This window comes from Plectropomus leopardus, chromosome 1 (genome assembly GCF_008729295.1).
Source record: "Plectropomus leopardus isolate mb chromosome 1, YSFRI_Pleo_2.0, whole genome shotgun sequence".
Lineage (NCBI taxonomy): Eukaryota > Metazoa > Chordata > Actinopteri > Perciformes > Serranidae > Plectropomus > Plectropomus leopardus.
The window spans coordinates 333,420-360,637 of NC_056463.1; the positions used below are offsets into that span (position 1 = coordinate 333,420).

Genomic DNA, 27,218 nt, shown 5'->3' on the forward strand with positions numbered 1-27,218 from the left:
AAACTACAGATGACACTTCTACATAAGCAAAGAGGGAAAATTAGTTAATGGCTATAGTACCTGGCTGTATTCAAAAAGAATTATGCTTTGACACTGATCCAGTGATCATGAAGGGAATGTACAAGGTAAACTGAAGTGATTGACTATCCTTCTGTGCTGTAGCAAAGGATGAGAATCATAACCAAAGGCAGTCTTGTACTGTAGGTTACTTTAACAACACACATCGTCTGCACTTTGTATAGCAAAAAGCCCCAAATAGGGGAACAGTCTTTCGAATTTACCAAGCTGGAATGGGCACAGTAGAAGAACTAATTCTATTTTTTTTTTTATTAGAAAACAATGCAATAGAGACTCAGTTTCAACACCTAAAGTTTGCCCAGTCATCTCTTTCTTGGGCACAGACATCATGAAAAAAGACAAGAAAAATTCAACTGGTCCAAATTTAAAGTGTGATTCCCAGTTAGGTTTGACCCTGTGAGAAGTGCACACTAAATACAGTGGTCATTCACAAAAGCATTTAGAAGTATGTTGACACATTAGGGCCTGTAGTTTGCAGGCAGTAACTTTTTAATCAGCATCGAGATAGGTATAGCTGAAAGACAGTGGAGCAAATTACAAGTAATGAGAATTCTGGCCAATAGTTTAACAAACCACCACAAGATAAGCTACTTATAGCCTTCCACCTTTATCACAACTAAGCATGTAATTTCAGATCAGTTAAGTTTTGACCTCACAGCGACCTCCAGACAGATCAGATCACATCAACCTGAACCCCTGTCCATCGCTGCTGGGAAAAAAAAAATCCAATATCATCTTTAACAAGGATAACTGGCACTGATGCAAAGTACCCAAAACCTGCCTAAATATTTCAGTCTACATTGCCTATAAGCTTTTTTACCTTTAAGAGACTCAGGGAAGTTTGTGAGTGGGGTTAAAGCAACATCCAACATCTATGAATAATAACATCCCAGAGAGTTTCTAATCCTCAACCATTTTCATTATAAATAAAAATCTTAAATTCATATTACGATAATGCCGTTTTATTTTGCCAATTCTCCTGTTTGATCACTATCCACATGGTCCTACATATACAGAGGGGATGTAATATTTATTTGCTGGTTAGAAATGGCTGTCATGAGCACTCATGCATCAAACTGTTAGCAGAATACTCATAATACAGCCATATCAGGAATGCCACATCAGTGGTGAGAGTGCTGGCGCTGATGGGCTATTTCATAAGCGTAAGGGAGGAGCCAGAGAAAAAATAAACTCTGCTGGGTAGTTATCTGGCCCAAGCATCAGTTCACTGCCATCAATACAAAGGTCTTAGTGTCAAACTGATACATCCTTTATCTGAATTCTGGAAATAAGGTGTTTTTTTTTAGAAGGGGGGAACCAATCGAATGGTGGCCAACCATAATTAGGTATTATTGAAATCAGTAAACAGTAAAAGCAGCATGTTATCTGTGGAAAATCTAATACAGGTCACACTACAGCAGTAAGCACTAGTAGACAATTTGAATCTCTAAATTACTAACCATGCTGAGTCAAGTGAAAATTTTATTAATTCTTAATATGGGGGATTTTCACTTGATTTTTTAATTTTTTTCTAAGTTTAGACATTTTTAACAGTCCTTGGTCTAATGCCATGATGTAGGAATAACAGTGCTATAATGGCGTTTCATGGTTTAAGATTGCTGTGCAATGTTTCATCATGCAGCATGTTTTGCAGAAGGTCTGAAAAAACAAATTTCAACCAGCTGTCAGATCACTATTGGCCAATTACTCTAATTATAGAAAAAATGCACCACAATACCATGATTTTTCTGCATCTCTCTCCTGTTCACCTGTGCACATCATGTTTACTGACTCAACCAAAAATACTTTAGCAAAAATGGACTGCGTCCTTTCCTCTAGAAAACAGTCAAGGCCGTACGCAATATGTGATTTATCGGCAGCATAATGGCTGTCATCATTGTCGCTGTGTGTGTTTATACAGTTAAAAAGTCAAAAAACCATTTAAACAGGTTTATGAGCACAAGTAAGTGCAAGTTACCTTGTCTCTGCTAATGACAGTCATATAGAGCACAAAGATCGATCCAATCCACAACCACTAACAAAATTTAACAGGCATGAAAAAGTGTGGTCACATTTCAAGTCTGAGAAGATGTTTGTGAATCTTTTGGGGTTACGGTTATCCCACTATGTCTGACCAGGCTGATACAGTGACACACAGTAAGATGTAAAAGCTGAGAAAGCCACAGGGAGACTACCTTCTATATGATCCACAGCTAATTCACATACCACAGAATAAAAGCCATCACAGAGTGCCCATCTCATTAAATCTCGCTGTTCAGACACTGCACCCATCTCCATTAAGAGCTTGTAACCATAGTTTATTGTGACCACAGCAATGTCACTGGTGTCAGCTGACAGGCTGATAAAACAGAAAAATTGTTTTCTGTTTGGTTACTGAAAGTTAACTAGCTGCTCAACTCGTTAAGATTCATGTTCCCCATTCGTAGATTCCAGCAGTATCCTCATCCTTTCAGATGGAGCATGAGTTTGCTCTTTTCCTCGGTTTAGGCTCCCCAAAGTCCCTGTCATCGGCCGCGCAGTGGCTGAAGGAGCAAATCGTCTGTGAGAGCCTACGCATGCCCAAGCGGAACACACTATTAGACAGGCTGTAGATAACACAGTTGCAAAAGCTGTTGCTAATGGCCAGCCAGGTGGTGATGAAGGAGAGGGCAGGGCTGTCCAGCACATGGGAGCTCTCTAGCAGGAAATAGATTATGTAGGGTAGCCAGAGCATATAGAAAACACTGGTGATGCGGAACAACACCATCGCATAACGCCGATCCGGTCCATGCCCTCCATGATGCCCACTACTACCCCCCTCGCCAGCTTCCATCTCCTGACTGGGGAAACGTGCCCGCCGTTCACTGATCTCTCTGTTGTGCTGCTGGCAAATGCGAAAAATATGGTAATAGGTGAAACAAACCACAAGTGCAGCAGGCGCATAGAGCAAACACACCACGAAGCCTGTAAACAGTGCGGAGGTGGGCCAGGAGTGAGCGCACCACTCAAAAATGTCCCCATGATAGCCTGGCTTACCCCACCCAAAGAAGGAGGGCAAGAAAACCAGGCTGGAGTACACCCAGATGAGGGTGATGCAGCCTCGCAGCCGGCATGGCGTCACCAGCTGGTTGTAAGACAGTGGTTTAGTTATGGCCAGGTAGCGGTCCACACTGATACAAGCCAAACAGGCCATCGAAACACTCTTCAGAACCGAGATGACGTAGCTGAAGACCTGACATGTGATGGGCTCCTGGACACCTGCTGGGTAGTGGAGCAAAGACAGGGTGGGCACCAGGCAGCTGAGACCCACCAGCAGGTCAGCATAGGCCATGGTCTGGATGAAGTAGCTGGTGGTGTAGTGGTGTAGCAAAGGGGCACAGTGAAACACAAAGATCACCGTCAGGTTCCCTGTAATAATGAGCACTGTCAGAAGTACAATGACAGCAGTCTCCAGGACGCAAGCCTCCAGGCCTTCATTCAGCCCCCAGCCCAAAGGACAAGAGTGATTGGTGGCCCTGCCAGGAAAGAAGTCTGCATGACTGCTGTTGGCAGCAAGCACCGGGTCCGTTGTCAGTTCAGACTGGTTCATTGTTCTGGGTGCTATCCAGGTGGGTCAGGTTTGTGGTGTGTCACCCATAAGGCAGCTGGTCTGAAACTGGAGAACTGCCTGCCCCCCCTGCCCCCCCCACCTGCTCTACACCAGGTGTCTGCAGCCTTCCTCAGTTAACGGAGCTCAATACTCTCTCTTACACACTCTCTCTCTCTTTCACCTTACTCTCACATAGCTGGGTCTCAATCAAATGAACACTGACTAGAGGAAAATCAATACAGCCTCTGGGAGGGTAGGACAACCCGTTTAGCTCTCCTTTTCCAATCACTCATGGTTAGTGAAAGTAGTGGGTGGGTAACAGTCAGGAGTAGAGGGGGAAAAAATGTATTCCTTCAGTAAAGCAGGGTAACATTAGAGCTGTGGCAGGCATCTATCCCAAAGGCGAATTTCCCTGCTGCTTTGCCTGCCAGTCTGTGGCCTCATCTCCTGATCCTAATGAGGGTTGCCACAGGGAGGCTGAAGGCATAAGCTGTCCGCACAAGGGCAGAGAGCACAGAAGATGCGCGAGAGGACACCATACGAAGAGGTTAAAGCATGACGGAAAGCACAATGCTCTCTGCTCTTGACGGATCCTCACAGGAGATCAGATGAGTAAGCACGGTAGGGCTCTTATTTCACTCCTGGAGATCAGATGAAATTTACTGAGTGGTTACCTATAAAAAAAAATAAATGTGAGGCAACCATTTCTAAGGGGGAAAGAGTTCTTAGGAGTCTCTCTGGAAAAGAAAATTATATCCATCTCTGCGAATCAACTCCTCTATTCAATCCAAAGTTTCACTGTGCCATGGCGCTGGCGTGTTTACAATGTTACAGCGGGCTTCCCTTATTTTGGTGGTCCTCTGGTCAGTGTCTGGAGCCCATGCATGCCCAGCTATTGTCTGAATCAAAACACAGACACAGACTAGAACAACATGGGGATCTCCGCAGGAGATAATGTCACAGCTCTCTCAGCACACACAGTGCTGGGGGGAAAAATGTGTTTACAAGGCATCCCTTCGGCAGAATGAGGTAAAAAACCAAGCGGTTCGAAATGTCTGGATGAGTTCTGCTTTTAAAGTGATTAAAAGTTTAAATCCAAATGTGCAGACTTGCCTCTCAGCTTTCTGGACTGCAAGTCGAGAAATACAAACAAATGTAAAAGTCCCGCAGCTGATAAAAGAGCTGAATGTAAGACTGCCATGCAGGCAGGTAGAAGGACTCTCCTGGAGCAATGAGAGGCCAGCTGAATAGCTCAGCGCTCCTCTCACTTCGACTCCTCAGCAATCCTGTAGCAGACACTTGCAGAGATGGAGGGGGGTGTGGGGATCAATCAGCGATCCGCCTATTTATCCCATAAACATGTTAACTTGCGTTTTTGTTGTGACACTCTGGCAGGGGGAGGCTGTGCACCTTTTCCTCAAGTGCTTCATACAACCATAGGTTTTCTAACTTGCTTTAGTCTTTTAAAGTATGCGCTCTGTTGAGTTGTAGTGGTATGAGGGTCCTACAACTCCTTTCTCAGTGTGTCTGTCGCCTGGAACAAAACACTGGCAGCACAACAAAAGGGAATCCACTCTAGCAGCATAAAGAAAAGACCAAGTCCCAGTCGGAGTCCCAGTTTCAAGCACTGTCCTTTGCAAACGTCCCCCTTTTAATTCCGTTAAACAGGACAACCCACGCTTTCAATGTAAAAATCCTTAAATCCTGGTACACAGAAAGGGATGAATGCAATGCATCTGTCACAAGCAGCAAGTAAAAGGCAAGAAAAAAAAAGGATGACTGCGCTGATGGAAATGAGTTAAATCTGCAGCGAGGGAAGCGAGGGGACGAAGAGTCCCTCAGCCCTGGTGCAGTGAGAAGGAGAGATGCTGTGACTGGCTTACACTTCCCTCCCTCCCTCTCCACACAATCTCTCTAGCTTGCACACTCAGCCTCTCTCTCTTTCCACACACACACACACACACACACACACACACAGACACACAAACTCAAACAGACACACATGAACCCTCCCTCTTTCTCGCTCTCTCCCTCAGCCTCTCGTGCGTTGCCCCGCCTCCTCCCATCCCAGCTGCACCTGAGGCTCCCTGCCACATTATTCTGTCTCTCACACTGGCTTGCACCCAGAGGTGAATTGGGATACATTTCCTATTTACATATTACTTATCTTTCACAGTCTGTTTTCTATTAACCAAAGTCCCCGCGACCCCCTCTTTCTTTCATTCCCTATTTCAGTCCTTCTCCTTCCCCTAAATCTCCTCTCCATACATCTACCTCGCCCGAGTAAAAAACAAAACCCTCAAGTCTACCTAATTCATATATAATAGAAACCAACAATAGTGAAAATACAAGATGAGATAAAATATCCACGCCAAAAAAAAAAGCTAAATATACATGTTATGACCTAATGAGTCACACGATATACTGTCTCTTTTTTAGGGGAGTAGAAGGAATGAAAATGAAAATGTCAGTGGTCATCAGACTCAGTTTCAGCCTCACTGTCTTTAATACATAAGTAGATAATGTTAATGAATAGAGGATGACACTCAACCTCCATCACATGCAACACCTTGGACAAGTAATCCTTGTAAAATGATTTTTCTCCCTATCTAGCAAAAGCTCTAGGTTCTTCTGAATACTTTATTTATTCTTTATTCAACTGACAGCTTAGCACAGTTATGCCTGCTCCTTAGTTACAGTTGCCCAGCATTTCGGCCAGTTGGGAGCATCCTCTGGCCAGCAGATGATAAAGAGGATCAAGTGACAGCAAATTCGCTGAGCAGAAGGGCGGATGGAAAGAAACTGTCAAGCATCAAGGCCAGGGAGGAGAATCTTTTAAGAAGAAAATTCAGATCAACTTTGCCAACTTTGTCATTTTGTTTGTTTGTTTGTTTGTTTTTTACAATTAAAGCCAGTTAGCGATGATGAGGAGTGGCTGGCTGCAGGTTAGATGGGATATGGCTATTTTGGAAAACACTGCACCTGGCCTCTTCCAGGAAGAGCAGAGTGCTTTGCTTGACAAGAATTACATCCTTAATGGAAAAAATCTAGACATCCTGTCAACCTACAAAGTATGCTTATGTATATGTGGATGTAAATAAGGAAAGAAAAACATGATGCTATATACCTGCACATCTAATATGACAAAACCACATTTTAGAAAAGTGTTTTTTCAAATCCACACAGAAAGTCATGTATCAAACCCTCAAAGGAAAATAAAATATGTTATCTAAACAACGACAAGAGAAATTACATGCCTTCCAAAGGAAGAGACTTTCACAGACAGAAATTGGCTGAACCTCAGCATGACTGTGTGTCCTCGAGGAAGATGAATGTGATAAGAATACTATGCAGAAAAAGATGGCACGCAGCCAATCCAATTCTTTAACACACCTGTTTATGACCGAACATTTAACCTAATGAAAATGGCTTGTTGAATATGAAGCAGCAGCCACTGGAATTAAATTTAAAAGAGCATCTAGTGTAAAGATTTCATTATTTCAACAAAAAATCTTTAATACCTGTTTGCAGTTCAGGTATCCTACCTAGCTATTTATACATATTTTTAAATGTATTAATGCTTAAAATAAGGGATACTCTAACTTTTGACAACATTAATATTTGATAAAGGGGTTAACTTGTTGAATGGCCATTACAAGGAATTAAAAGGAATGATATGTTCATTTTGCAAATAAAAAAATGCTAGTTATTCTTTATGTGTACTGCTTTAGATAAAAACAAATTACTCATACTATTTTATGTTTTTTCTTTTTGTTTATTGTTTTTCAAGTTTATCAACAATAATATCATCAACATTAAATAACAACATTAAACATTGCTATTATTAGATTTTCTGAAATACTAATAATAACATTAAAAAATAATAAATAACAGTTTTTGAATATAGTGTTTCAATTATAATTTTGCTGACTGTATTAGTTTGCAGAAGAATAAGTATTGCCTCACTTTACTGCGCATGCAAATAAAATAAATTTTACTATATTGGCAAGGCATTCCTAGCTCAGTTTATGGTTTACCAATCTGAAAAATCTAATTAAATCACTGTTGAGACACCTGGTTAAAACTCTACTACACATTGCTAAAAAATGCAACACATGCAGGCTGTATCACCATATTGTACTTTGAGCCAAAAGTTGTGACGTAGTGAAACCGTACAACATGGACAACATAAAACATGTATGATGACAGGACTTTTCAGTCAGTTTTTACAGGTGTGGTTTATTGTCTGATAATTAATGTTTATGAGGTCAAACTCTTATTATTCAATTATTCAACTTGGAAGTGGAACATCCCTTTACAATGTCATTGTGAACTGGAGTATAAAAAAGTCTGTCATGCAGAAGGACAGCTCTTTTATTGCCATGGAGACCAGATATTTAAGCACCTGTGTTGCTTAATTTGGTCATTCAAGAGAAACAGTGGGATGGAAAAAAAGAAGGACGGGTAAGAAGGAAAGGAAACTAAAAATAACGAGAGACAAAGTGAGGACTAAAAAAACAAAAGTTTCGGTAGACAGGTAGTTGTGCTGTCACTATGGAAGGAGCCAATCAATGGAGATCTCTCAGCACAGTTTACCTTTGGAGGTGGACTCGGATAAAAAAAACACGACCAGAAGGCCACTGTTAATAATTCATTCTGCTCCAAAACAAAGCCAGCGGGGCCACTTGGAAACAAAGGTGGAGGCTGATTCACCTTTCACTGCTTCCCAGCATCCCACTCTCCTCCACCCCTGGGCTCCTGCTGATTCCAGTCTCAACAGCAATGTGTTGGCAAAAGCAGGGAGTTTACAACTACATTACAGGTGTTAAGCTGATACGCTTATCCTCAGCAGCTTACAGTATGGAAAGTAAGGAGGTAGGGGGTTCACCATTTTGTTCAAGGACATTATACAAAGACAAGGTGAGTGTTAAAGTGAATGAGAAAAGTTTATATGTGCAGCACCTTTATTGATCAAGCATTAGAAATGCTTGATCAATAAAATAAATCATTAAAACTAAACAAATGACAAACTTCACACTCAAAGGTTAATGCAAAGCCTGTCTGTACAAATACGCTTTCAGATTCGATTCTATTCTATTCAGCTTTATTGTCATTTTGCTATACGTTTACATGCTGAGCAGAATGAAAAAATGTTTCTCAGAGATCTCAGCTGTTTGAAGGAAATTACAGACCCTGATGACCATATAAATGCTTACAGTAGCCAGCCTGGAATTTTGATCAAGGGGCCATCAGTACTGTAAGCCCTGGTCCAATGACATCATCAATAGTGGCAGCTCTTCCCAAGAGCAACATGGGTAAATTAGCAAATTTGCACATATCGTATTCTTCTATTGTTAGTTATTTATTATTCTTGTTTGTTAGCCAAATTGTGTTGATTTCTCATTGTCGGTGTTCTTGTTTAGTAATAAATACAAAGAAAGCTGAAAGGGTTCAGTGATTGTAAGGCTGTGTCTGTAAAACACCAAATTGTGTCTCTCTAAACTAAATTGTCCCAGCTGGTGTTGGTGGAAGGAGCTTGTGAGCTCAACACTTTGCCTTGGTGTGATCAGACTAAAATGACAAGACGCGAGAAGACAATTTTTTTAAAAATCTTGGTAGGGTCATGCAGACCTGCAGCACTTTCCATTTCCTCTTTTTGTGTTTTTTTCACATAAGTCAAATAGTGTTTTTGCAAGGCACCGCCTATCGATACTTATGGTCAGTGAAGGTAAGCCTGACACAACGTGTACTGAAGATACAGACACAAGTACTGTTTACTCGGCTCAGGCCTAATGGATTATGATTTATTAGACAAAGTCATGGCATTCACGGTTGATATTGAATAACGACGATAGTAAAGCATTTGGTCCTTGTTGCCATACATTTGGTAATTGGTCATTTCTACTGCAGTCTCTGTGGCTCTTTTATATTTCTATTGCAAAGAAAAAAATTAGGGTACAGGAATGGCTTGCTCCAACTACAATTTATCATTACTAAGTTCTGAAGCACCCTCGCTCTGCAGCTAAACTCCATTATACTGTGTGGCAGTATTTTGAAGGCATTACTAATTCATTGTTCTTTATATGAATGTATGTGCTTCAGCTTCTTTTAGCTACCAATTGTTGTTTGTAAGGTTGGCTGTCAATGAATTTCAGGTCATTCAATTTGCCTGAAGCATAAAATTTAAATGTAATGGCTTCTGTAACTGTGATCACTCTCTTGTCCAAGAGTCTGGGGGTTGGGATATGGAGGGATAGGTGGTTATTGGGGCAGATTAGAGCTGGTTCACTGCCTGGATACAAACATTGAGCAAGCACCATCAACGGACCAACACTAAACCAGCTTAGCAGGCAGAAGCTGGTATTTATATTTATCAACAGTGGGCCAAGCATTGTGTGGATTCAGTTCCCAGGTTGAGAAAGAGAAAGAATCTCAACCACTGACATTAGTAGTCATTGCCTTTACTGCAGGAAGGTTACTTGCTCATCATAAAAACTGCATTGGAAATAGAGTTTTCATAGACTGACACAGCCAAAACTGAAATCCTGAAAATGTAGATATTGTGACAATTAAAACACACAATGCAGTAAAAGCCAGACTTTCTTTGTTAGACTTGCTGCCTCTCTTGGCTCTTTGGTATCCTGCTGTATACAGTTTTACAGAAAAGCATAAAAACAGAAAACTGAAATGCCATCAGTGAATTTTGAAGTTCAAATTTAGCCAACATCTCCCTTAGAATCAGCCACAGTAAAGTTAGTCACATAAGGCAGCTAGTTATGGTTATTGTTTTAGAGAGTAATGGCTGTGAGGGCCGATTCTATTTTGGGTAATATAACAAGGGAAGATGTATGAAGCAGACACAGTGGGAAGAGGAAAATGTCAAATGTAAAGACAGGAGACTGCTCACAGCATGTACACAACAAAGTTAAGCTATTTTTATCACATTTCACAACAATTTATGTTGGATACCCTTAACTGAAGAAAATATCTATATACCATGTTCACCTCCAGCATAATGTCACCATGTATACTTCGTACACTGGGATTGCCGCAGTTAAAATGGTAAAGAGGAGCAAAAGGTCAACGTCAGACAGCCTGCCTACTGAAATCACCATCTATCATCTTCACGAAACCTCGCAACACATGGCGGTGGGGACCTGTCCAAACGCTCAGGTTGAGATACTTAAATTCATTATTCTGTAGCACCTATTGTCCTTGCAGTATGTAGGTCAGGACATAACATGCATCTATTAGTCATCTGTAAAGGCTGAATGTAAACAACAAGTCTCAGTGACTTTGAAAAAAAAATCAAAGAATAATAAATGGGTATTTGTTGAATTATGCCATTGTATAAAATATAGGTCATGGCCGACATTTTGCAATTTCATTTGTAAGACTAATACCACGCAATACTTTCCTCAGAGAAATGTCGAAAGTTTAGTCTGTTAGTGGCCTGTTGTTCTTAATCATGTATGTGTCACTACTGTCAGTTTAGTGTTGTGTATTACCCTATTACTGATTATGGGAAATGTCTTCTTTAAGCTTTTTCTTGCTTAAACTGCAAATAAATCACATAATTTAATTTTTGTACTTCTCCTGAAGAGATCCTATTTAAAATGTACTCCACATCTATCTGAAAATGTTAGTGATGGTGTTCATGAAGATTCTTGTACATTTATTGAATTAAAGAGTGCAACTCTGCAGTGGGGAAGAGGGACAAGCAGAGATCTCCTCTGGCTGTGAGGCTGCAGTTGATATGAGGGCTGAGACGCAGAAGTGTTTTGACCAGAGAAGACGCTGCAGGCTGGATCTCCTTTAATCCGAGCTGTCATATCAGTGTCAGTATGGCTAGGAGGCTATGCTTACACACACGTAGCAGATTTACTCACTACTGTATGGCAGCCCATTTACAGCTACAAAACATACTGTTACCTATACAATGATATCAAACCTGTGGTATTGCTTCTTCATTTCCATCTATGCAAGAAATGTTTCATTAATGAAAATCTTCCATGCATATGTATGTGCCCTAAATACTCCAAATTCATAAATTACTAGACATGACAAATGACAGATATGATTTTTGTTTTTCTTTTCCTGATATAGCTTTTCCTAAAGCTGTGGAAGACAGGAAGTGTGTCCTTTTGTGGTGCCTACTGGGGTCCTGCTGTGGATATGTGAATGGGAGCTCGAAGGCTGCATTATGGAGACAGACACAGAGCTGGGATGGGAGGGGTGCTGTGAATAGACCTATATTGTGAGGCCGGAAGAATGGAAGTGGTGTTGCCTGGCTGTGTTGTGGCCATGCACTGCAGCTGGTCCCTACAGATACTATGAAGCAGGATGGGCTATGGGCAGTATGTGTGTGCGTGTTTTTGTGTGAAAGGCTGTGACAAGACTTTAAACCCTCAAGGGGATTTTTTTTTTCATCCTTTAATGATGGCAGACTTCAAACTAGTGACAGAGAATACAACAAAGAGAGGAATTATTTTAATGTATGTGCATGATGTGTGTTTGTGCAGGCATCTATACTGTAGGGCTGTATAAAATTCTGCAGTTCTGGAGAATCAAAGCTTCATTAAGAAATACTTGCGATTAATTGAAGCTTCGCGAGGGAGAGGAAATTCAAGACGGGACTTTTCAGTTAATGCACATAAAATAACATGATAAATAGCCACTTTGCTGGCATAAAGGCCTTAAAAAAGAATACTTTACAAGATGGCTAAGCTGTTAGTTACAGTTTTCAGGTGCTTTACCAAAGTCATTGTAGATTTGTGATTTACTGTTTTTTCCTAAAGCATATCTCGCTTTTGACTATTTGGGGTCGTCTTTATGCAATATTTAACTATTAAAAACCCTTAACTTTTTCAACATCTTACTTGGGTATCTCAGTGTTTCCCACATAGTTAGAATCGCTGGCAACGGGTGGGAGGGTGAGCAAACTACTTGTTCTTGTGCATGTGAGTTGATCATGGTGGATAGTCACAAATAAATGCATGTGTGCAGCCTGCAAGCCTGTCATTGTAGTCAAACTGTCAGAGTAACAAAATCAGGTAATTACTAAGTTCAAATGCCTTCATCTGAGATTAAATAATAATGAAAATTGTTGCTGCATAATGTATCATGTTGGATTACTATTTCTACATATATGGACTATTTGGGATTTTCGGGGCAATGGCATAGAAAAATTTAATATTAAAATACTGATTTGGACATCAACTACCATGGCAAGGATCAAAGCTTCAAAGCACTCTAGTCAGCCCGAGTATTTTGACTTTTTTTTAGCTAGGGGTAAAAACCTTCTATCTCTCAAATGTGAATGTCTAAAGACCCAAGAAAAACAATTTAGTATTCTGCTTTGATTGATCACACTGCATGTTTTTGGACTTACACCAATGTCTTTTTGGGGTCAGTGAGATCTGGCAGAGGTGCAAACATCAACAACACCAAAGTTGGAGTTTTGTCCTTCAATAGATAGGTAAACACCAAGTCACATTCCTTGTATATGTAAATGTATTTGGCAATAAAACTAGATTCTGACACTGATTTCAATGCATGCATCACATGTGCTTCTACAGTGCATCATCCAAAAGAAAAAAAAGTAATACCAGCAATTTATTTGAAAAGCGATGTTTCTACTCTCCTGTCATTGAATTAAGAAAAATGGGTTTTGTATGCTGTGGTCAATCTAGACGATGTGATTTTCAGTAACTCTAATCCATAACGAATATAAGAATATATAAATATCCATTCAATTTTAACATGAAACCCTGTGAGTAACAACATGCTTTGTGCTCTCATACTCAACCCCAATTACCTCTTCAAGTTTTGTTTGAAATTCAAACTATGACTTGCATGTGTACACATAATGTGGTTGCCAGAGGCCTAAAAAAGTACAAGGTGAAATTTGGAAGTGTGTATTCACCTACCCAGTTTACAATTATCCAAATATGAAGCACTTAATGAACTTAAGCAGAAGTTAAGAGACAAAGATGAAAGGAGACAGAAGTGTTATGGTGACAACTTCTAGCAGATAGAAGTCCATAGACCCTCGCAGTTACCATGGCAGCCTATCTTATGTACATTGTACTCCATGAATCTGTATGTGGGTTATCAAGCGTGGGTGTACTATTATTCCAGCCTGGCTGCATGGCTGATGCTAGCTTTGATTGTACAACAACGTTAAATGTCATCACTAAGCTGGCATCTGGCCTCAATATGATTCAACATCAAAATGTAAAGCACCTCTCAGTGCTGGACTGACTTGCGCTTTGATTTCATTACATGCTTTGTAAAGAATTAAACTAAGAAGGTTCAAGTCATGGGTGGGGATTTCAGAAAAGTTCAGAAATGAAATAGAAAATGATGGATACATAAAATAAGTATGGCTGAAATTAGTTTTTATACTTTTACTATGCACTTATTTCTGTAGTTCAAAATAGCTTTTCTTTATGATAACTAATTATACCAGGGTCATAATGTGTTCTTATTTTTAGTGAGTGTCCAAGTAACCAATGAGAAAAAGGGCAGGGTTTAGGGTAATTGCACCTAAACCATAAACAATAACAACATGAATGAACATCTGTTCAGTTCCATTTATCTATTCCTGAATTGATACAATTTGATCTATTGAATCTCCTTATAAATGGCCAGAAACATTCTGTGTGCATCAGTCTAAAGTATAGTGATTCAATTTGGTGCTGTTAAAGAATTAGAATCAGTTACAAAAGCCAGTGCTAATTGTAAGTACAAAATCACTTAACTAGCTCACTGGAGCAAATGTGTTTAGCCAGGGAGAAAAGGGTGGGAGACTGTACAAAAGCACTGAACAGAAAAGTTAAAGGGAAAAAATCAATGCCCTTTGCAAAGCAATCACCTTGGAAGACCTTCAGTTTCATACAGTGTAGTCTCCTTACAGCCTGCTGTGGTGAAACTGCTGTTCCAGGCTACTGGTGACAGCCGTTGAACCTGTTGAGAGATGCCGACCTCTTAACACACTGGCTGTGCTGTGAGTGAGATTGGTCTTTGGAAAGGCGGTCCTGGAAATAGCTGGCCGAGCTTTTTTAAGCTGTGGGTTCAAGCGAGGCGGCACACCTTGTTCAGCTCTAGGGAGACGAAAAGGTTGCTCAAATGTAACTAGCAACCCCCAACCCCGACCCCAAACACAGTGCTATGCCAGCTGAGAAATGAGTTATTTGTGAATGTCTCCGATGCCCTCAGGCCATGGAGTGTGTGACGAAGTGTGCATTTGTGACTTTGTGTGTGATGACTGTAGATGAGAGCAGTACAACACTGAACATGACACTTGCAGTCTATGATATCAAGCTAGCCGGCCACGGGCCACATGCTGCTAAATGACAAGTGAGTTAGTCTAACCCAGTGGTTCTCACCTCCAGAATGGACTCCTCAGAAGGGTTGAGAACACTGTGGAGGCTCGCAACATGATTTATGATAAGTTTTAATTCTCTCAGTCTCAACAGATAAGCAATTAAATAAACTACAGTACTTCAGAAAATCCTTCTTTGAAAATCCTTCTTTCTTTCAACTCTTCATCATCTTGCATGCAGCATGAATAGGTAGTACCTCACCTTCAGCTATCACCATAACACCCCCACCCCCACAAAAAAAAACAACAGCTATCCATCTCATCTAGTCTGAGTCTAAACAGTAAACAATGATATGGGCTTTAAACTGGTAAAAGTTGCAGGTGATTATAGCAGTCTATGCAAATAGAGCAGCTATATGCCCAAATTAAAAACAGTGCATTTCAAGACCTAAACATTATTTTCACTGATAGATGTATGTGTAGGTCTGCAAGTCTAAATGAAAACTTGTAGGCACACACTGACATGATACATATTTTGTGCACACTATAATTTACAAACGACCAGATCACATTCTGCTGTCTGTCCTCCCAGTTTGTTGAACTTCACAATCATGTCATGCGAGGTGACAGTAAATAAAATGTGATCTTAATCACATTCATAAAGGGAGTGTACTGAAAATGTAAAAAAAATATATATTTAAGACCTTTACAATAAGGCAGAAGGAGCTATAAAAACAGGTTGCTCGTTTCATGCAATAATGAAAACCAAAAAACACAAATATGCTGATCTTGACTTTAACCACCTTTTAGGGTATAAAACCTGCGTGCTACAGCTCATTTTAATAAGAGAGACAATACACTATTTAACTAAAATGAATGGACTGAAAAGATAAAAAAACAACTTAAATTACTAGTCTGTCGATAAAAAAAGAATTAATAAAATGGATGGAGTCTTTGTCTGTCTGTCTGTCCTTCAATTTTCTTAACAACCGTTCATTCGACAGACTTCACACTGAGTGGGTGTATTGTTGAGGAGCCAAGGAAGTGCACTGTTGAATGCACACTCTTAAGATCTACGAGACATATTTATCAGTAGTGCGTTCAATGTGTAGTGTACTGAGAGGAGACTCCTATCAACTTACTTTACTTCTGTATAGCATCTTTGAGTTCCTTTTAGAAGCACTTTATAAATAAAATGTATAATTATGATCATTATTCTAACTGTTACACTGTCGAACGTAATGCTGGGTGCAACTCACTATCCATCACATGCTACAGTGCATTCAACAACAGATGAACGGATGAATTTTGAATATCAGCGATGAAACTTTGGGAATAGCCTGGTCCCAAACAGCTAGGGGTTAGCAAAGGTGCGTATACTCTCTTATAGGGGATGCAACTATGTCATGCCGTTTGTATTGCACAGGCCCCAAGGAAGCACAGTGTTGAGTGGGAAGTTTTTTGGTTGAGCGGTTCTCGAGAAAGCTGCAAGCAGCAATACCTGAGGCCAAGCAATCAGCCCATTCGGAACAGGCACCTTTTAAGTGGGCATTGCACTAATATAATAAAATTGTATATTGTGTTTTCTTTCTATAAATACAAAACTTCAAAATCACAAAATCAGTTCAATCACCAAGTATAATGATTATAAGAAAAGAAAAAGGAACAAAAGAATGAGAATAAAAAATGAAGTGTGTTCTAGTGATGTAGGCTTAGGACTAGAAACTGCACGTGGTTTAACACCCATCGGCTGTGGGTCACAAACATAACACCCAAAAAGTGCTGATTTACGATACAGATATCCTTTCCATAAGGACGACAGTCCAATTACTTTAAATTCAATCAGCATTAATATCGTCACTGAGCCCAGACAACAGACATTAATAAGCTCCACATCCCCCGTGCCGCTGCTGTCATTTGCCTCTCTTCCCTCTTTCCCTCCCTCCTCCATCTTTCCTCAGTTCCATTCATTTGGTGCAGCTATTAATAGCTCGGCCACCCGCCTATCAATACCATCACTACTCTAGCAAGACAGAGGATGTGGGCATGGCCCACCCAGTGGAATGAGAATAAATGAGCCCTGAACTACAGAAGCCTGGTCTTACATAAGGAGAGAAAGAGAGAGAGAGAGAAGGACAGAGCGAGCAAGGTAGAGAAATGGTACATAAAGAGCAAAAGAACAACTGTGCTAATTATTTAACAGATAAAGATGGTGACGGAAACAGAGATTGAGAAAGACAAAGGGAGAAATTTAAACAGTTGATGAAAGACAACTAAAAAACATGTGACTCAGGAAGGAGAGAAATCTGCCAGCTCTTTTGACATTTACACACATTCCTTTTCTCAAATTCTCCCTCAGTGACTACAACCTCATATTTATGGGTCCACATTCCTCCTTCTCTCCATTTTTCTTCTTTCCATCAATCTTTCTCTCTCTCTCTCTCTCTCTCTCTCTCTCTCTCTCTCTCTCTCTCTGCTTATTGATCGAGGCAGGTAGTTTCAACCGATCCTGTGCGGCAAAGAGAAAAGACTATTGCATTATCCATAAAAGCAAGGGTCTCTGTCTGCTTTGTCTGTCACCTCCTGCTGCTGCTGCTGCCAGGTCCACTGGGGTTCTGTCACTCTACCTACTGGTTTACAAATCTTGCTAAAATCCAAAGATGGGTCACACACCTGGTGTGCACAACTACTCCATCACATTTGGATAGTTTAGCTTTACTATGATTGACACCTGTGGAAAACTGACAAAAATTTAAGATCTATAAAGATTAACAGAGTTAACAAAACACTAACGCGGCAATAATATATTTATGAAATCATTAAAATATCAAGCAAAGTGATAGATGTTTATTGGATTACACAAAGATGGATTGTTATCTTTATCACAAACAAAAAACCTTACATGTAATATTGTCATAACTAATTCATTTGAAAATGTGTAACAATAAAAGTCCAGAACTGTTTAATAGCTTGCTACGCTTTTCCACATCAATATTTATGTCAATGGAAAACTTCTTTCCATCTCTGCTCTCTGGCTATTGAAACTCTGACCTCTAACCTGTAACTTTTAACGATGACCTCGTTACTATTGGTTACCAATAATTTATTGGCAAGGACAATGTTGGTGTTTGTGCTACACATTTTTAGATGTGATGTGTACTGTTCTGCTCTAGCCCTGCACAAGTTATAAGTCTTTCTGGAGAAGAACAAAAATGAAAGAAATTGTAAATTCAAGCAGTAGTGATCATGCAGATTGACAGTTCAAAACTGTCCCATCAATGAGTGTCCTGACAGCTAATATGACTTGAAGCTTGCAGCTCTTAATTTGATCAGAGTACAAATTAAGTGAACCAGAACTAAGAGGCAACACTAAATCTATTTGATCCCCTAGTTCTGATCATATGAAACAAACTGGTGGTGTTAAAGTGAAGATAGTCAGCAGTCAATCCAAGTCCAATTTTCAGGCCATGCTGGTACACCAGAGTATGACATGCACATGTACAACAGCATTTTCACCACCTCAGACTTTTCATTCATTAGCCATAACCACTTGGGTTACTCTTGGGTGTCGCAGGGACTCTCTTGCTGGAAGGCAACAGGGATAACCACTACACCTTAAGATTAAAAAACCACACAGTCAAACTCACCTCACCAAGCAAGGTATATGTGAAGTCAGCATGAAGAACACCCAGAAATTAAATACTGAAGGTCAAAAAATTTACCTTGAATTTCTGAAGCTCTGTAGGAGGCTAAAGGGCCATTAGGAGCTGTTATAGGCTTATGACAGCGTCACATGAATTTAAATGTCACAGCTAATTAAAAGACGCACAGATCAGAGGAGGAGCAATGCTATCGATGATGTCAGTATTCACAGACATACTACAGTACACACAATGAGAAAAAAAACTTAATTCCCATCATAGTGACATGATATCATAAAGATTCATCACACCACTCATCTGGTTTCCATCAAAACACAACCCAAAACTGCACTATACCTGTCAGAACCAGTGGAGAGTCAACTCCTGTATCATATACGAAACATCCACACACAAGGGAAATATAAAATACTTTCATCAGTTTGTATGGTAAAAAATAATATCTACCTTTGGTAAAAAAAGTGAAAATAAATGATGATAGCACAACCAAGAACCTGTGAGAACACTGATTCCCAAATCTTAAGTTTACCCGGAGTCATAATTACAGAGCAGGAGAATACACAACTGTACACACATATGAGTAAAATACCTTTTGACTTTAGTTAGGAGTCCTTCTCTTTTTAGCCAGTGACACATAAAATCCGATGGAAACCAAAAAAAGCCTGTTGGCATGCCAGCCCTAAGTACCAGGATATGATTAAAAGAAAATGTTTGGAAAACACCTGCACATGCTATATACAACCTCAGAAACCTCCACAAAAAAAGTGAAATGGGAAGTTGGTACAAAGGTGTCCCTCAGTGGTCTGTGTAAGTGTGTGTGCCAGGGTTTACCTTAGTGATGAGGATGCGGTAATGCTCAAGCAGGTCGTGGTTGTCGTGGCAACCAGCCAGCAGCTGCCAGACTTCAGCTCTGAGTGGCTCAGGAATGCCACTGCGCACCAACGAGGGCAAACCCTTCGGACGAGTGGACAGGTTCCCATGCCTGATGCACAACATGTAGGGGTAATCCATTACCTTATTATATCACTTAATTCAATTCAGCCACTTTAAATATTAATGAAAAGTGCAGCTGGACAGATTTGATCATTGTTTTTATGAGCAGTGACAGCATAAAGACAAACTGAGTCAATCAAGTGCAGAGTGACACACCTGTCACACTGAGGTATTCATGCTGCACTAAACATGAATACTACTTTTTCTTAATAACAAAGTTGTCATTAATTATAGTATAATTACCAAAATTCTTTTATATTTTTTCCTTACTATTCTGGTCGAGCTAATTGGGCTGATTGAACACCCAGTTACCTATTTATACAGGTACACACATTTACAACGGGAGCTGCCCAGTACAACCAGACTGCTGCTATGGTTCTACTTCAAGCAACTCTAGATTCACTGCCTCGTTCAAACACAATGAAATTACAGTATTAACTTCAGTATTGAGCACAGTACTACCTACTCTATTAAATGTCATATTATTGAGTGCAGTAATAATGTAACTACTATACTAACTACAGTACCAACTATAATACTGTAGTGAATTAGAATATTAACTGCAGTGCTGCCGTGCTATGAGAGTTCTCCCACATGAGAAAATGTCTTGCTTTTTTGAAAACACACTGCCTCAGCTCTTTTTAATGATGCTTGAAATCTCATCATAATGCATTTATTGAAGCCATATAAAAGCAATTCCCCCAATAAACTACTTCACTTCATTGTGCTGATGCAACAGCAGGAAAACAGGCTGTGAAATGATACAAAAAGCCAGAAACATCTTTCATCTCTCATTCAGTTAATCATGCCCCACCTAAAGCTGCATGTAACAACGCTGGTTGTTGTAAAAGCACAGTGTTAGAAAAATGACAGTATGTGTTATAGTAGGTTAAATTAATGGCTGTATCTGAAGGGAACGATTTTCCATACTAAGAGAGATGGTAAAACAGTCAAAGGACCCCGGCTCTGAACTGTAAATCAGTGTGTATGTGGCACGGTGGGCCCAATTCACCTTTCAGCATCTGTGTCTCGTGTCACAGTATTTTTGCACAAGACAAAGAGCTAAAATCCATGTTTGGTGTAATTGCATTTATAACCCCCATGGTATATTGACACTAGTTCATCCTCCATTTTACATTTACACTCAGTTTCTTATGCTGTATCCAGTTCTAAGTTACTGCTGCAGTGATTTATTCACAAGTTACTTGCATAAATCACAGATCTTCTTGGGCACTGTTTGAGTATAGTGCCTCTTAAAGTCCAGATTAACCCTTGTAGTTCATATCCCCAGCCTTAACTTGCACCTATTTAACAATATTTACCAAAAAATACAGAAAAATTATTCATTTGTATTGTCATATCATAATATAATCATGTTTTCTTCCTGTAAAACAAAATATGATGCAAACTGACACTGACTCAAAAAAAACTAAGTTAGCTAGCTAGGAACATTATTTTACGTTAGTGTCTTTGTTTCCCCACAATACCATGGTTTATTGGACCTATGGCTAGAATTTCTTGCCCTTGAGAAGAGGTATCTGTGGCCACCATATATATAACCTGCCACCAGAAGAGCCAATAGCAAAATTTACTTGTAACAGCTTTGGTTTCAACCAGTAGAGGGCAGTCGCCAAACAGATTTATCATACGATATGCAGAAATCAAATACTTCGCACTAAAAGGTCAAGATTTCAACTTGAATCCATCCCATACACCAAGAAATACCCATATGTATTCGTTTCCAGCTGGAAAAAAAGTGGTTTAGGGATTAAGTTACTCTTAAAAGTCACTGTTTTTCACCTTAAAATTGACCACGTTTCTCTAAATTTAGATAAACATGGTATGGTATTTGCTTGTTCCTAATGCTTGATTTTTATGAGTATTAAGTATTTTTGGTAAAGCTGAAAACATTTAAATCTCCACTGAAATTAAAAAAGTAAATCTAAAATGTGGCTTTTGAACAATAGAATTTTTATTCAAGGGGAAAATTGACTCAGTACATTACCACATTCTCCACATCTATATCCACCCGCCTCCATTTCTTCACTATTCACCTCTAAACTCCCTATTTTAAATAGGCAGCTTCTCTTTCTATCCCATTATTTTTATATTGTCCAACTACATACAAATCCATAACTCTATTTTTCACTCTATCCTGTATTACTGGATAGAGAGAACATTTAATTTAATCTAAATTTTAATCATACTCAATTTCCAAATTTCTAAGTCTTTCTTTCTCTTTTGAAGGCTTACCATCTGGTGAGGATTCCTCCCCAGGACTCCAGGATTTTCTCAGGACAGTCTTTGGAAACGTCTCCTGTTCCACTGGAGATTTCACTGTCGCTATCTATGGCAAACACAAACACAGACATTAACAGATATTTAGCATAAACAGATCATCCTTGATATCTGCAACCCTTGTGAACATCAGCATACAGTGTTCAGACCACCACCTTGTTGAGGAGGCCTTTAACTTTGTCAAAGAGCAAATAGTTGTCTTTGTGTCTAAGCAGTTGGTCAAACAGGGCTTATGCAGATCTTTAAGATTAGATTGGCAGCTATACGAGGGCCATCAGTCTGTTGGAATAAGATATATACATCTCAATGTCTTTTTTTATGTATGTATGTCAGAGAGCCATAATCTGCACAGCACACTCTAAAATCTGTTAATATTGATGCCACTCAGTCAAATGGAGGAAAAGTGCCTGTACAGTGCCTACACTTTCCATTATTGCTGTTCTTCTGTCTGGTGGTTCGTGAGGCAGACAAGAGGCAATCAGCACAGTGAACCACTTGTGTTTAGATGCAGAGGCACTAATTGACTGTCTGTCCCACTCTGCTGCTGGAGAGATGAACTGATCACTACACAGAAACCACCCACTGGAAGAAGCACACACACGGTCCACACAGAGCTTTACATGTTACATCCAGCACATAGTACACAATGAGAATGAAAATAAAAGTGAAATACATATAAAAAAAAAACACAATGGTGGCGTGAACTACTCAGAGCATTGTAATAAGTTTCACTGAACAAAACTGAGCAGCAACAGCCCTCAAAAGTCTTTGAAGACATCATTTAGTCTCCCTGAAGCCTTTACTAAGACTTTGGCATTAAATAATGAGTGAAGACATTTTCTTCTGGAACATGCAGCCACTATGCTCAATGCACTGCTGTTTCTATACATCCTTACAGCCTCAGCAGGAGCTTTTCAGGTCTTTATAAATGCTTGATGAGCCCTTTCAAATGGTTTGGCCCCCAGCACAAAGCTGCTGCCTCTGTCCTCAGATTGGTTGAGGCCACGTGGCGAGGAAGCGTGAGTCCAAAGCCATTGCCAACTTACCAGGTGATGAAAGAAACAGTGAGGATGAGGGCCATTACTGTTGCCTTTTAATCTGGAGAGGGGCTGTGCATTTACTATAGGATTACTTTCAAACTGGATCTCTCTGATGTTAAAGCCACTAGTAGATTGGTTTTGTCTACACTAAAGTGAGCAGAAGTTCCCTGCTTGCGGCATGAAGATGTTCAACATCTCATATTTCACAGTACCTTATTTCAGTGTTCTTTAAGTTATAGCATTTAATTGTAAATTTAATGTCCTTTACTGAGTCTGGCAATTATTTTTCAAACATCACTTCTTATGTGACAGCAGTGTACTGAATCAGTCAAGCTCTTCTTGTCTTATTGTGTTGCATTATGCAGATATAAGACGATTCCAGTCATAAATCACAAAGAGTGGCTGCATGTACAGTATATGTGCATGTGTTTGATCACAGTCGGTGTGAGTGTATATGAAACCAGAACATAGAGTGCACACACGAATTGTGCCCCTACATGTATACAAAAAAGGGTAACAAAAACACAATATGTAACAACCACAAAGCCTTGGAGTGAATGGAAAGGAAAACAGAAAAAAAAATATGTCAGCTTCAGGCCTATTTTTCACATTACAGCTTTCAAGAAGAAGAAAAAAAACATCCACATGAATTGAATGTGTGTGTGTATGTGTGTGTGTCACAGCGGTGGTATCTACACTGGGAGTGTATTCATTCCTGTACACAATGAGGCTGACCCCCAGCTCCACGGCCCTGAGCGCCTCCAATTTTCAGCTCTGGGGAGGAAAGGGGCGTTATAGAAAAAGCTCTCTGAATAGCTCCTTCAGTGCCAGTTGAAAGCCGTCAGCTCCAGCCTTGGTGGCTGACTCGTGACTTTGGGTGACAATTTTTGCCTCCCACTCTGTTAACACATTTTAGTGCTTCAAGATGAAAAAAGTAGAGGACTGTTGACAGTGGCAGAGAAGACAGAGTAGCAACACATTAGGGTGAAGAGTATCTTCCAATGTTAGATGTTCCCATGTTGCAGTATCACAATTTAAGATGACATTTTTACAAAAAGTTTTGAATTCATTTTGAATAAGGGGTGCCTTTAAAGTCTATGTTTTGTTCATTCACGTCCAAATGGACTGTGCTTTGACCTTAGTATTGGAACAATTTTTAGGCTTTTGTTACCTGTTTAAAATGTCATGTTTCCAAGGTAGGTGTGAATCAATAACCTGCGTAGTATAGAGCTTTTTCTTTGTATAAACATTTATTTAAAATAAAGGATACTGCCTTTTAAATATTTTAGTTTATATGATAATCTACATTAAATTAATTTAGCTGCTACGAAACAATAATCCACACACTGTGAAATTTGGAGGAAAAACCAAGGCCCCCAGGAAGTGAGCTGGGGTTTGAAGCCAGTTTTCTTAATGGACAAACAATGAAATTACAACTCCTGAGTCCATCATGTGATGCCATTGGGCTCAAAAATACTTTTTCCTTAGGAGCACATTGTGACATTGACATCTGTAAGTCAGTGGATACTTTTTTTGGGTGCTACAATCCCCGCAAAATGACTCTTTTCACTATCATCTAAATCCATTTGGTCTAATTACATTAGCTAAGTCTATATGAAGATCAAATCATTTTAATCCCAATTCAAGTTATTGAGGCACTAAACTGGAATTGTAAGTCTCTAGTGTGCCTGCTGTATGGTGCTCATTGATGCTGAGGCAGCACCAATCATCTGGGTAGTTTTATAAGGGGTAGTTGAGCATTTTTGGCCTCATGCGCAACTGAGCAGCTGTCATAGGAAAGAACAAGTCCGATCTCCAACGCTGTATCCAGGTCTCTTATGAGGTGACACAGGGATGCATGTAAGTATGCATGTAAATACACACACAAAATTAACATAAAAGTGTACACCTTTATCCAAAACAACATCATAAAGCATGCAGCCTGAACTGCGGCCAGGTGTAATCTGCGACACCTGCACAACTGAGCCAGTGGTCAGGTGGAAATGCCAGCCCTGTTTATATTAGTGGACTGAAACTGGGTCATGTTTGTTAGCTACTGGAGTCTAACAGCCAGTGTTGGTGATTTTAATGTTAATGCCATTTGGCCTTTATCCCTCTGACGTGGCTGCCATTATTATTTTTTTTACAAAATTATTTTTGGGGCTTTTTATTTTATTGGATAGTTTAGGCGTGAAAGGGAGGAGAGAGAGGGGATGCCATCTAGCAAAGGGCCAAGGCCAGAATCGAATCCCTGGCTGCTGCGGCACGGATACAACCTCTGCACATGGGGCCAAAGGTGTTCTGTGGCTTCCATTATTGACAGGAAAATATCCACTCTGCTCTGGTTTCTTACCTCAACTGGTCATGGTCATATTAAATTCAGTGTCTGTTTGGGTTTTTTTTCGTATTTTTCTGTAATATTGTTGTCACATTTCAAATCTGACTGGCTAGGATGTTCATTGGTCCGCTCGACTGACAAAGGCTGATCTTTTCACCCAAAAAGGTTGTGAAGGGGATGTTAAATTGTAGTTTGACGCTGCAGTGTTGTAGTGCTATGAGCCAACAAGTCCTAACAGGACTGAGCCAGGCTTCACACAAAACCGCTCACACTTGATGCACAGGAGTACACACAGCCATGCATTATCACACAAATAGCTGTCCCATGTAATACACACACCCACAGAATCAGTTGTAAAACACACAGAAAATGTGCCTTTCTTTTCACACATATGCGCCCACACTCAATGTCCTTACCCATGATCTATACACATTACTTTTATCACATGCCTTGCCATACTCACTTACACATGACCAACATAAACACATGTTCAAACACAAACGTACATACATCCCTGCCCCTGATGTTTATGTGCCTAAACAAAATGAAACTTCACTGTTGATTCATGTCAGCCGATGAACAGCACATTTGCGCTTTTGACAATTCATTGCTACCAAAAAAAAACAAAACAGAGTAGGTGTGTGTTGGTAGCCTCGATTTCAGACTGAATATCTGGACGCATGATCTCATTTAGATGAGAGGTTCATGCCACTCCGCAAAAAAAAACTGCTGGATATGTGGAATGTAAAGTAAATGCTCCCTCTGACAAGCTATTTGTGGTAAAGCAATTATTTTCTTTTTTGTGCCTGTGAATGTTCCTAGAAGCATCTCGTTTCTCTCTGATATTACAGGCAGTGAGAGATACAGGGGTGCAGCACTACACAATGTAAGGTCGCATTTTTCAATCACGCCAGATTTGGAAGACAAATTATGCAAGCACGCATGCGTGTGTGATATGTGAGTGTATATTTGGGGAAAGGCATTCTGCTGAGGAATTCTGGCATCTTATCAACGATGTACAGAGACAGAGAAGCCGAATTGGCTTTTGAAAGATTTGAAGAATTTGCATCATTGGTGATTATGTGATGTGACTTAGTATATATTGTATTTGATTAACTCAACTAAAAGTAAAAGGGGTAGAAAACAAGCAACTGAGGAGAGAGAGAGAGAGAGAGAGAGAGCGAAAGAGAGAGAGAGAGAGAAAGAGGAAAAGAGAGAGTGTGAGAGAGAGAGAGATGAGAAACATGCATACCTTCATCAGCCTCCTCTTCCTCAGTGGGCGAGGCCAGTCGTCCTTCATTGCTTCTCTCCGCCTCCCTCTGAAGACTCACCACCTCATACACAGCATCGCTCTGACCCATCCTCTCTGGTGCCTGCTGCACACACACACAAACACTTACATTTAGACATTATATTATTATATTATCCAAAAGTTGAAATAATTTATAAATCTAAAATGGTTTGGTCATTAATCTGAAAGAATAATACGTCAATGATGCAAACTTAGATATATATCATGTAAGATATTATGAGTTAACCCAGAGATGCTTTTTAATGCAAAATCATTCTCTTTCATTAGATACAACATGTGAGCAGTAATTCAAAGACAAATGGACTCAAACAGCTACAGTACATCAGCTCCAGGAGACAATCACATGCTACAGGGGCTCAAGAGGCTCAATTGATGCTCAATGATGAGCTTTAAACACTTTTACATATACAGATGACTGATCCCTTCAAACACAGGAAAGCTATGAGGAGGAGGATCATCCGGTGTTTAAGTGTTCATTTGCAGAGTTAAGGACATCCACTCTATCATGGCAGCCAAAGAAGCACCAGAGTCATGGATGAGCACAGAGTTCCTCCAACCAGCATACGATCCATTCTCATTTCTCAG

General features: G+C 39.9%; 2 protein-coding genes across 2 annotated transcripts; both read right to left on the reverse strand.

Moving 5' to 3' along the window:
* Positions 1 to 2,405: 2,405 nt before the first annotated feature.
* Positions 2,406 to 3,667, reverse strand: LOC121945868 (G-protein coupled receptor 52-like). The gene has a single exon (XM_042490231.1). The coding sequence runs from the start codon at positions 3,665 to 3,667 to the stop codon at positions 2,549 to 2,551; it is 1,119 nt and encodes a 372-aa protein (XP_042346165.1). The 3' UTR covers positions 2,406 to 2,548.
* Positions 3,668 to 18,548: 14,881 nt separating this feature from the next.
* On the reverse strand, positions 18,549 to 26,694 carry LOC121943541 (rab GTPase-activating protein 1-like). Its single transcript, XM_042487085.1, has 4 exons — positions 26,574 to 26,694; positions 21,899 to 21,992; positions 19,484 to 19,634; positions 18,549 to 18,578 (listed from the first exon to the last, which is right to left on the reverse strand). The coding sequence occupies exons 1-4, from the start codon at positions 26,680 to 26,682 to the stop codon at positions 18,549 to 18,551; spliced, it is 384 nt and encodes a 127-aa protein (XP_042343019.1). The 5' UTR covers positions 26,683 to 26,694.
* Positions 26,695 to 27,218: the final 524 nt, after the last annotated feature.

Bases quoted from the DNA above. Each gene is read 5' to 3' on its own strand.
- LOC121943541 (XM_042487085.1), bottom strand. From the start codon at position 26,682: ATGGGTCAGAGCGATGCTGTGTATGAGGTGGTGAGTCTTCAGAGGGAG. The intron at 19,635-21,898 runs GTAAGCCTTCAA...GTTGTGCATCAG, and splicing joins GGAGGAATCCTCACCAGATG to GCATGGGAACCTGTCCACTC. The intron at 18,579-19,483 runs GTAAACCCTGGC...GTTGCCTTCCAG, and splicing joins ACCGCATCCTCATCACTAAG to CAAGAGAGTCCCTGCGACAC.
- LOC121945868 (XM_042490231.1), bottom strand. From the start codon at position 3,667: ATGAACCAGTCTGAACTGACAACGGACCCGGTGCTTGCTGCCAACAGC.